The sequence below is a fragment of the Acanthisitta chloris genome, unplaced genomic scaffold (genome assembly GCF_000695815.1).
Source record: "Acanthisitta chloris isolate BGI_N310 unplaced genomic scaffold, ASM69581v1 scaffold9272, whole genome shotgun sequence".
NCBI lineage: Eukaryota > Metazoa > Chordata > Aves > Passeriformes > Acanthisittidae > Acanthisitta > Acanthisitta chloris.
The window spans coordinates 14455-26314 of NW_008659920.1; the positions used below are offsets into that span (position 1 = coordinate 14455).

The 11860-nt window shown below is 38.7% G+C and overlaps 1 protein-coding gene across 1 annotated transcript in view; it reads right to left on the reverse strand.

Moving 5' to 3' along the window:
- The window catches only part of TRPM5 (transient receptor potential cation channel, subfamily M, member 5), a 37671-nt gene that overhangs the window by 7426 nt on the left and 18385 nt on the right, over positions 1–11860 (reverse strand). The window contains exons 12-18 of the mRNA XM_009069600.1: positions 10476–10621; positions 9614–9726; positions 8069–8158; positions 5525–5780; positions 4002–4120; positions 3389–3521; positions 675–849 (exon numbers count right to left, since the gene is read on the reverse strand). Of these exons, the coding sequence (XP_009067848.1) occupies positions 675–849; positions 3389–3521; positions 4002–4120; positions 5525–5780; positions 8069–8158; positions 9614–9726; positions 10476–10621 (1032 nt within the window). The remainder of the gene's footprint in view (positions 1–674; positions 850–3388; positions 3522–4001; positions 4121–5524; positions 5781–8068; positions 8159–9613; positions 9727–10475; positions 10622–11860) is intronic.

Here is an 11860-nt window from a genome sequence, read left to right on the forward strand (position 1 = left end):
CTTTACTTGAACTACTGAACTAATTCTTGCAGACTTCTTTGGAGATGACCTATTCTACATTTTACCTTCTTACCTGTCAGAAATGTTGCTTTGAACTTTTATGTCTAATTATTTCTGTGTCTTGTGATTATTTTTGTATTGTTTTATTTGCAGTGTTGCACATAAGCAATTACTAGCTTTATTTGATTTGGGCAGCTTTACCTCCAGAGTAAATAAATGCTCTAGAGGAATATTTATTCTAAAATATAAGTGTTTGCTTATGGGCAGAGCAGCACTGCTTTAACATTGTCATGTTAAACTACTGCCAAAATGTATGGAGGTACTATTATTGCAGTTTACACAAGGTTATCTGGCCCTAGGTTTAACTGAACAGAAATGGATTGAAATGAGGGAACGTATGCCAGACTTTAAAACTGCAAATCCTTGTGTCAATATTCCAGAGAGCTTGTCTAAATAGGGCCAGCCCTGATGCTTTAATGTGATTCTAAGATGCACATTATCTCTTTGCAAATACACTGTTTATGTCATGGTAGTGTGAAAGCTTTGGCCTGTAGGACAAGCATTAAAAGCAAAATAAAATAAATAAATCAAAAAAGACAATACTTGGAAGGAATTCCAGGCTCTAATAAGTGTATTCAAAAAGGGCCAAGTTAGGGGGAAAGAAATTTCCTTACTGTCAATTTCATCCAGTGGAATCTGGCCAAATATCTGAAGGTAAGGACGATAAAGCACCCGTCTGAATATCCACTCCACTCGGCTGTCATGGGGATGGAGCAGAGCTTGAGTTGTCACACCGTAGGCAATGAGCCACACACTCAAGAAAAACAGAAAGAAGAAAACATCCTTCATCTACAAAAGAGAGGGGGAGGGGAGAAAAGGAGGAGCAGTGACTGTGACAGCATAGTCAAAGTGCAGTAGTCTATCTGTATGAATATGGCTCAAATAATTCTTTACAAGCTTGTTTAGGCTAAAGGAGGTGGAACAGGATACAGTTCCATGCACAGAATTCTTCTCCTGACCTTGCTGTTATCATATTTTTCTTGGCCTGTGATAAGCATTTTGCTTCGATAGCTCATTTAGGTAAAGGCACGTTTTAAACTAAACCCTTGCTTTGCAATCATCTAACATTTGAAAATGGAACACACATCATTTTTTAAGTGAATCTCACTGTACCTTTTAAATGTATATTTTCTGTGAGATGTCTCAGCACCATGGACTACTTTACTGAGCAAGAGTTCTGCTAAGGCAGAGAATCCTGGTAACAGTCAGTGCTCATTGATGAATCCTGAACCATGGACAGCAGACAGTGAAGGCTGCAAGGATCAGGTTCCTTCTGTCTTCAGCTTTCAAGCTAAGTGATGCATCTGAGGGATTGTTTTCAGGTCTTCCTGCTTTTAAACATTCTGTTTCTCTACAGAAGCAGAAGTAATTGAATCCTAAAACACTTACTTAAAAAAACATCTAGTATGTGTTTCGAGTGCAATAATTTTTCCCTGGTGGAGGAGGAACACTTCATCCTCTTCCCATCTAATCTGACAGAGTTCATTAGGGACTGTAGATTCATTTCAATTAGATTATTGCATTGTACAGTTACCCAAATGCATAAGCATTTCAGACCTCCAGGATGTTACCTGGAGTTCTATTAAGAAACACAGTCGCTAAGCCAGGCAAGACATAGTTGATGTCTCTCTGACTTTCATCAGTCTGTTTTGTTTTCTGGATGATTTAAAATTCATTAATGCTGCAGGACTGTAATGGTGTCACAATAATGGGAGAGCAGTGGCAAGTCTGGAAATGCTCTTTTCCAATCTGCTGTCTCTCTGGGACTGGGCATTATAAAGGAGAAAGACAGTGAGAGACCATCATTGATTGCTTTTTTGCTTAAGTAATGGAAATGATCTTGCTTGAACTCCCTTGATGAACCTTTCAACAAGGTTTCATTTACTGAAGTAACTTTCACTGCTCTTTCATTTGATGTAAGGTTCAATGTTGAACTACCAAAGCTAAGGCATTGTGTTGGCTTGGTAGGGGTGGAAGGTGAAAGGTCCCATTTTATGGTTTTGTCTAGGCTGCTGTTCTTATTTGCATCTTCTCAATCCGTGTATTATCTTACATGACTTCAGATGCCAACATAGTGGGCACATCAATGTACTTTTTCAAGGCCCTGGTTTAGTTTGCTGTGCAGCAAAGGATGAGTTAGAAAGTGCAGGTCTGACTTGCTCTCTTGAAATAGAAGTCTGCAAATGCTGTAAGCTAGATGATGAAGAGCAAGTATTTATTTACTCTTTTTCTACTCCAACCAAATGTCATGTTAGAGTTCCAGTTATTGCATTTGTAGCCAAATCCAAATAGCCTGGTAGTTTTATTTGTTCAATGTATAGGCTTGTTTAGACTACAAAGCTTTTACTGAGCTCTGCTGTGAGTCACAAATTAAATATTTGTAGATTCTATAAGAGCACTTACAATCAGATGAACTCTATTAATCAGTTACCATGAGCTAATTGACCTGGAGGATTACTATGACTAAATGAAAAGCTACTTCAACATATCAATGCATACCCAAGCACAATAACTGTGGTCCCAATGTATTATTTCCTGCAGGAGAGTAGTAATAAACAAAAATGTCTCCCAACATATGTGCACAAAGTACTAATATGTTTTCATTCTAACTTGGAGCTAAAAAGTACAAGTAAGAATAACTCCCGTGGGAAACTTGCAACTATCCTTTTATATGGGAGGGTTTTTTCACACTTCTTGCAAAACAATGTAATCTCTTTTTCCCTGAGCAGAGTCATTAAGTGAATGCCTTGCCCTTCTGCACATGGGCTGTTTTCTGTCTAAGGTCTTTGCTCTGGATGCACACAGCTTATGAAGTTGGAGGAATAGCAGTAAGTCAGACACACTCTACTCTTCATTTGCCAGATCTGAGAATAAATTATTGGGTAAGGTACAAGGATTCATAAATTGGGACAAAGTGATTACACTACAGAGCTCTTCAGTGAATGCCTTGCCCTTCTGCACATGGGCTGTTTTCTGTCTAAGGTCTTTGCTCTGGATGCACACAGCTTATGAAGTTGGAGGAATAGCAGTAAGTCAGACACACTCTACTCTTCATTTGCCAGATCTGAGAATAAATTATTGGGTAAGGTACAAGGATTCATAAATTGGGACAAAGTGATTACACTACAGAGCTCTTCAGAAGGATCTATTTCAAACATACTTCATCTAATATTCTTAATAAAATAACGGAATATATGCAAAGTGAGAAGCCTTAAAAATGTAAAAATAAAGATAGATTATAAACTGATTTCCTTTCTAAAGAAAAGATTTCCTACTCTCCATTTCTTAAAAGGCACAAGAATTTATCTGAGGGAGATGGCACACTTACCATCCTTTCCACAATTATGATCTTGGGTCCAAGTTGTTTGTGAATTGCAAAAATATGTATAAGTCTAAGTGTAAACACTATAAAATCAATGGCAAGTATAGCACGGCCAGCTTCAAAGGTTGAGTTCCGCATCCTGCAGGACACATGAAATAAAATATCAGCTCTCAGCAAGTACTGTTGTGAAGTATTTTCTCAAATACAGAACTTGGGTTCCAGGCACAGCCTAGTTAGGAAAAGACAAGTGCTTCAGGGCTGTGGTTGCATAAACCTGTAAGAGGAACATAACATAATATCTGTAGATTGATGAGAAATAGCCCAAAGATGGAGGAACACTGTTCTCTCTCCTTCGGTTTCAACCTCGAGTAAAAGCAGTTGTCAAAAACAAACAAAGAAAAGCAGAGCTTTTCAGTATGTGTCTGAATACATCAGTATGTATTTTTGTGGTTTCTGGAGCAACTTCTAGGTTTCAAGACAACTTTGGAGAAACATGTCTCAAAGCTTGTAAAGATAAATGTCACAGCTGGTCCTCACATGCACGTGAGACTCTGCTGTCAGTTGGCTTACACAGCCCTTGCTACTGATGCTGACTGCATCCCAAGGAACAAATGCATACCTGCAGGTTACCCCAATGATGAAAAGAATGTTGGCCACCATGTCACATTTATTCCAGTTATCCTCTACATACAGTTTAAATTTTTTTATTAATTTTTTGTCTTCATCCATATAGAAACTCTGAAAAAGAGAAAGAATCATTGGTATTGATGTGCTACCAGTCTCACTGGTAAGATATCTGTTTCCTTTTTCTCTTTCACTGGAAAGAACAAAACTAAATTCCTAATTAAGAATATTCCTTAAGAATTTTTGAGGCCTGATTCAAGATTTCACAGAAGAAATTCTTTACCATGAGGGTAGCGAGGCACTGGAACAGGTTGCCCAGGACAGCTGTGGCTGCTCCATCCCTGGAAGTGTTCTAGGCCAGGCTGGATGGGGCTCTGAGCAACCTGGTCTAGGTGGAAGGTGTCCCTGCCTATACCAGTGGGGTTTGGAACTAGATGACCTTCCAATCCAAACCATTCTGTGATTCTATGGTTTTGTCAACATTCAACCTCTTCAGCAATACAACAACTTCCAGACACAGTTCAGTTTCTGGACATTGCTACCTAAACAGCATGAACAGATTTGACATTTGTGGAATTGTCAGTGAAGGCACATTTGATTATCTAGGCAAGGGGTTGGGTTTCTAAATTGGGTTTTAGCCTTCACTCTTTATGTTTTACAGGTTTGTAATGAAATGGTCTTTGATGCAGATATTTTCCATGACCTCCTCTGGTTATGGCCTTGCTGCATAATTTCAAACAACTTGTAACAAACTGGGATCCCCTTCCCTGTTCCTATTGCTTAGATAATGAACACCTATTGGTTCTGCCAGACTAACTGTTTTTTACTGGGTTTTTTGTGTCTAAAGAGAAGGGCTTTATGCACCCACTGTTGGCAGCACACTAACACCACGATTCACACATTGTTTCAGTTGTTGAGCCAAGGACATTCCAAAACCAGTAATGGCAGAGTAATGGAGAAAGGTTTTGGGGGGTTGGTGGTTTTCTATGTTTGTTTGAAGAAAAGGAAACCCAAAAGAGATCTGCTAATGTTTTCAGTTGAGAAGCATTTTAGGGAAAAACACAAATAATCAGAAATCATTTAATTGTTTGTTGGTTTGGTTTTTTTTTAACAGTGGGGAATAATCTCTTAAATGGAAGTAGAGTTGTCTGCTGTGTTTCCAGGTGTAGAATATAACTACCAACTTACATTTGTGGTGGAAGGACCTAGTTCTGGGGAGTGAAATCAGAGAGTGACTTTACAAAGTGAAGAATATCTGAATGTTGGCAGCCTACTTGACTTGGCTATACCTGGAGTATGATGGAAAAACAGAGGGGGAGCTATAGGTTTATATGGTGGAGGAAGAGCTTGCTCTTGATAAAGGTGAGATGTTTTGGATAATGTAAGTTCAGTATGGTTCACCTGTGCAACCTGACACTTGAAATCCTAAAGCTTGTACAGTTATACAGATTGCAAATCTGTTGAAAATATTGCTTCAAGTTTTACTGTGTTATTACTAAGACGGTGTAAGTTACTTACCTGTCGGATCTCTTCCAAGACAAAGGTAAACACCCAGAAGTATAGTATAATTTCGAATACAGATGGACCCTCTGGTGGAGGTAGTTTAAAGTCCAGTAAAAGCACATAAGTATATAGAGACAGAAAAAAAAAGTACATTACAACATTCCCCATAAATACAGTTACAGGGGCACTGCAGAATTTTATGCACCGGCTATGCATGAATGTCCTCCACGCTGTATTTTCAGAAGAGTTGTTTTCCACTTTACCATTTTCTCTGCAAACCAAAAAGAATATAGGCTTGGTGACAATTTCCTAAAATTAGTTCATGGGAAGAGGCTCCATATTATTCTATCTAAAGCTTCTTGTAAGATAGTAACATGCAGATGCTGAGGGTGACAAGGGAGGAAGGCTATAGAAGTCAGAGCAGAAATATTTCTGATCAAAAGGAAAGTTTTGAAAAACAAAGTCGCATCAGACCTAAATGCACATTCTTGTTTCTTGAGCTTAGTTGTGTTACTCTGATTTGTAACTTCATTGTATTTCTACATGTAGTGCAAACACAGTGCAAATACAAATGGAACACAGAAAGGAAGCTAATTGCTCTTTATTGTCCTAAATCATAGTAAAGAACAAAAAAATGGTCAATGTCGTTTGCAAGTCAGTTCTTAATTATTTTGGCACTAAAATTTTCTTTGCAGTGTTTTCATGCATAAGTTCTTGTTGTGGCTGTGACTTTTAAACTTTTGACCCAGACTCACAGTGCTGGATCACATTATGCATTTTTCTTGACTATCCTTGCTGGAGTCTGAGGGAACTACTGAAGTAATGCTTTAGTCCTCTACACAACTGGCATCTTGCCCTTTATGATTACATTAAAGTAAGTTGCAGAATAAGCAATATAGAAACCTTTAGCAAAAAGAGCTGACCTCATAAATTATGCATTAACATAGACTTTGACTATTGTGGAATGACACAAGTATTTTGGTAGATGAAGGGAAATTTGACCTGTACATCTACAGTTATTTTGCTGTGTTTTGGAACATGAAGTGATATCTATTGGCAGTGGAAAATATCCTGTGCAGAAAATGCAAGTTCCCTGTGTTTGATAGCAATCTGATCTTTGTGTGAGGATTTGTTTCCACATAAAATGCTCTCCTGTGTAAGCTAGGGATGTTATTGGATCTTTAATTTTGTAATTCTGACTCTGAGAGGTGTGATCTCCAATGAAGGATGCACACACTAGGGTATATTTTCAATTTCACCTCACAGAAAAGAAACAATGACTCTTCACTGGTTTTTAATTTCCTCTGACAGTCTTGCTAATTATTAAATACATTTGTTAAAAGGAAAAATTTCTGCTCACAGACAATATTTTCTATGTGCCTCATTCTGTACTACCTCTCAATTTATGACATCATAAGACACATTCCCATGGTAGCAGGCTAATATCATAAACAGATAATTGCAGCTTTACAGTAAGATGCTGAAATAGATCTGGGAGGGAGAGAGCCTCTTTGTTAAAATAAATTGCTAAGATAATAGCAATTGGAACACACAATGTAATGACCAAACCACACTGCACTCAGGATATGGAAGTGCTTTATGATATTGCTTACAAATAGCTCCCAAGAGGCAGATGCTTTTACACCTATTTTATAGGTTAGGGAGGGAGAGAGAGGAACTAATGATTTTCTCCAATGTACCAGCAGATAAATGTCAGAGGTAAAAATAGAACCTAATAACTCTGACTTGGTCCAGGACTGCAGATGATGTTTCCTCTCTACCGTTGGTCACATATTTCTGAAGTTCTCTTTAAATTACAGAAAAGCTTAGTCCAAGTGGCTATTTAGCACTACTTAGCCATTATGAGGACTTTGCACCAATCAAGTCTTCTCATCCTGACTTGTAGCCTTGTGGCCTCCCAGGTTTTGGTGATGAGTGTGTGGTAGAGGTAGAGATATTCGGTTCAGAATCACAGATCAATGAATGACCACGAGCAACTGACAAAATCCTTGTGCTCAGTTACTCATTTGTGTGATGCTCCCTCTAATGCATAAGGTTCCTCAGAACTCATCTTTAAAATATGAATGAAGAGCACTAGTATGGTGAGAAGCTGACTTCATGTGAAATTCCCTGGTGCTGGTGTGTGCAAGTATGCCTTTGTAGGAAAGTAAGCAGTGATGTCCTCAGATAATGTAAGGTTTTGCTGAGAACCTGATAAGTTTCTAAAATCCAGTGTATATCAGCCATCATGAGCTGAAGGGAATGTCAAGAAATGCTATCTGATTCCCAAGGTATTGAGCAGACTCCTTGTTCTGTACAAATTACCTGCTCAGAGCAGGTTGTGTCTCCTAAAAACAGTGATATATCCCTGTTTATTTTCTATATTACTTTTAGAGAGCAACAACAGCAGTAATCAGATGGAACAGCACTTTATGAGGAGTAAAAACTTTCTTGGTCCTTCAGCTGCTCCTTAGATCATTAACTGGTCACTAATCCACAAGAAGTCTCCTGTTCTTTAACTGTTGTCACAGAAGTTATAACTAGTGTTTTGAAACTTACCTATCTTCTTCCTTGGAAAAAAGTTGAGTCCTCTCTGTATCCAAATTGTCTAGATCTTTAAGTGGCTCATTCTTTGGTTGTTTTTCTTCCCTTTAAGGAAATACACTCATTAGTTGAAAGATGATGCTTAGCCATTTTTCACTACTAAATTGGTATTGATACAGAACTGCTAGCATGTACTTGTCTTGACCTCGGTGCACAGGGAATCTATCAAATAAAGCATAATCCTTACCTTTACAAATTTTGTTTACTTTTAAGGAGAAGGTTGAAGTCACACACAAGATTCAGAAAAGTGATAATTGGCATGCTTCACAAAAATGGAGCAGGATGGTCAGTTTCCTCAACTTACTTATGATTAGAGCAGAAAGAAATCCCTCAGTCAGTCTAGGGGACAATTCCCCAGTGCTCCATTCCTAGTTACTCTTAGTAGCAATTAAGAGAGGAAATGCCAGAAGCAGTAGGGAACATGTGTCAACTCTTGCTTTTTCAGGGAAAGAAGGCAAAAAAAATGGAAAATTGGAAAGGCTTACTTTGATTATGAATCAAAATTTAAACCTTTCCATGAAAACTTTGCCAAAATATCACATTGAAGTACTTGAATTTGTGAATCTGGCAGCCAGTATGGCAAGAAGGTCATCTTTAGTTATACTAGAAGAGGGAAAGTCTTAAGTCAGCAGTGTTAAACAAGTTTTCCTCTTGCTTTTTAAGTAGTTTAACAGTTAAGAAACATGTTTTTTCATAATTACATGTCATTCCATAGTGCCAGTTCTGATGATTTGTACATGACTCTATGAATATTATGAGGTTTTCTGAAAGTTTCAGATCCTGCATTTTTATGAGTGTCTGAGCATCTTGGCTGCTCTGTTTTTTCTTTTCTGTTTTTTTGTTTGGTTGGGTTTTGTAGGGTTTTGTGTGTGTGTGTGTGTGTATGTATGGGGTTTTTTTTAAAAGAAACCCTAAGATTCTAGACATCTTCTTTGTGACAAAGAGCTGAAAACTACAACTTCAAAGTTATGCCTGCAGAAGACTAACAAAGAGATGTCCTAAGGCACTGAATTTGAAAATCTTAACTGGTTTAATGTCAGTCCTGTGTTTAAGCTTGACTTATGGTTATCAAGGCTTGTGGCTGAGAATAGCTGCTTTGTGATGGCTGTTTTCCTTGATATGATACTGGGGTTTGAATCAGGCATTTCCAAATCTAGAAACAGATGGAGCTACACCTAGACATATTCTACACATTACTGTGTGGAATCTGGAGCTGACAGAATTCCAACAGGCTTTTCTGTGGACTCTGCAGAATAGAAATGATTTATGTGAAACCATGGCATTGATCTTTTAAGGATGAGAACAGGCACTAATCAAGGACATAAATCACTCAGCCCCGTAGAAAACTGATTGGGTTAATAGCAGTGCAGTCCTTTTGACACTCTGAGATTATATTACTGGTTTAATCACTTAGGTGAGAAATTTGGAGTCTGAATGTTATTTTATGGCTTATTTTTCATTGCTTCCTTATGTTTTGCACTCAAATAGTTATGTTTATACCTGAATGATATGAAGTTTGTGTAGATTAGGAAAGGACAGAAGAACGCACAGATAAACTTCCAGATCTTTGTGCTTGGAGACATGTCTCCCCACCATATTTTTGTCAGGAAGGCCTGAAAGTCAAAAAAAATGAGATATGGCTTTAACATCACAAAAACATACTTGCAGATGAAGTACACATATGTTCTGTGACTCCTGAGACAGCGAATGCTCTGGAGACCTGAAGAACAGGTACACCTTCAGAGCAAACAGACGTTCTGCGCATCCTTCTGCAGCTGTTGAGTATGCAAAGAGTTATTAAGAGACCAGTGGCAAGAACAGCAAGTCAAATGGAATTAAGCAACATCTGTAGTACTAAGAAAGCACAAGTCAGGCACTGGGAGCTATAAGCAGCATCACTCTTAATTTAGCTTTGCGTATGCAGAGAGAACTCAGGTTGTGAAAAGCAAAGCTGAACAGTAATTTGAATTAACTTGTATCAGTGAGCTCTTTCTTGAATCTGAACAAGGAGTTACCTCACATCTTGGAGCAGCCTCATTATGCCCCAGGCAGATTTACAGTGCTTTTCTGATGCTTTTCTGTGAGCAAGGAAGGAATAAAAAGCACACGATGGATTAAGGGCTAAATCTTCTCAGCACACTGGGTATGTGAGCCAACTGGATGAAAGGAAGGGGAAAGGGAGGAACTGTGTTGCTTTGGCAAGGACATGGTATAATGTCCTCTTCATATGGCGCCAGGGAGAGAGAAGAGTTCCTTCTTTGAAGAATGGCTCTTAGGGGAATATATTTCATGGGCTTGTTCAGTTGCTGTGCTATCTTTTTCTGTGTCCAACTTAAGGTGCCAGGGGGTATGTAAAACTTACCTGGACACCATCCTGTGCAAAGAAAGTCTTCGCATCTGCTTCTGTAGCCAACTGAAGGCAGGTGGTTTTGTTCCAGTACTGATTTTTCCTCACCAACAGAGCAAACGCTCTCTCCTCACTGTTGCGGTAGCACTCACTGAACAGTTCTGACAAATGAAGCATAGACAAACAGATCTTGTAATTTAAAAGAAAAAATAAAAAAATTTATGTAAGACAAGAGGGTGGTGTGTGTAGGGTGAAGCACAGTGGTAGCAAAGCCTGAACACTGCCAGATGCTCCTTGCTACACCAGAGACTTCTACAAGGCTGAAGGAATTGAAAAGAGCCTGAGAGCTAAGAGGAGGTGGGAGGGAGAAAGGAATGATGCTGGACACTAGAATAACTTGCTATGACTTTGCATGTGTGTGTACATGTGTTGGGGCAGAAGGCAGATGATATAGATTGGCCTTGGTGAAAAAAAATCACTCTAATTTTAAAGTTGTCACTATTTGCAGAAAAATGGAGTAAATCTCTCAGTACCTCCCTCTTACCTCTCTCTATCTGCATGCTCCCTTCTCAGCCTGGGGCCTCTAACAGGTTGGGGTTTGTATCTTATTGTTGTTTGATCTGAGGAGAAATTTTTCTTTTGGAGTTCTCCTACTGACAGCATAAGCAACTTCTTGGAAATATGTCAGTACTTGTTACAGTCCCTCATCTGTAGCTGCCTCATGTGGAGCTTTAGTAAATAGCAAAAGACCCTGCATCTTTGGGGTGATCTTCTTGCACTTTGAAGGATGAGTTGCCAAGCTGTCCCCACTCTCCTGAATGCACTAAACAAAAGGAGCAGCTCAGCTCTGGCTTGTAACCAACAAATACTTGGGTTTAAGACAGAGCTGTTTGACATAAAGTAATATTAGACTTGATAGAGTGTTGTGGCATAGTTATTTCCAGAGAAACTGGTCCTGGAGCTTTGAAACTAGGATGAGCAGCCCCCCAAAAGATCAGTGTTTTCTCATTAGACAAGCTCTGACTTCTTGTGTCTGTTTCATTCTGCCAATTCACTTGATTATCTCAGTACCTTTCCTAAAGCAGCCTACACTTTGTTACGCTGTGAGGGCTGGAGAAAGGATCAAGTTCACTTAAAATAAGCTGATATAAAGACATCTTTTGTACTTGTTGTGGTATTTATCATTCCTAAGGAATGTTTGCTTTACGTTTGACAGGGTTATCCAGGCCAGAAATTAAAACTGAGGATCTGATCTAATACTTATCAAAGCCAAGGAGCAGATTGGATTAGGCCCTGTAATTCCATTACTAAATTCCTGTGACTATACAAGAACCTGATTTTTAATTTTTTAAAATAATAATGGCCCCATAGCAAGAAAAGAAAATGTGATCTGTGTGTAA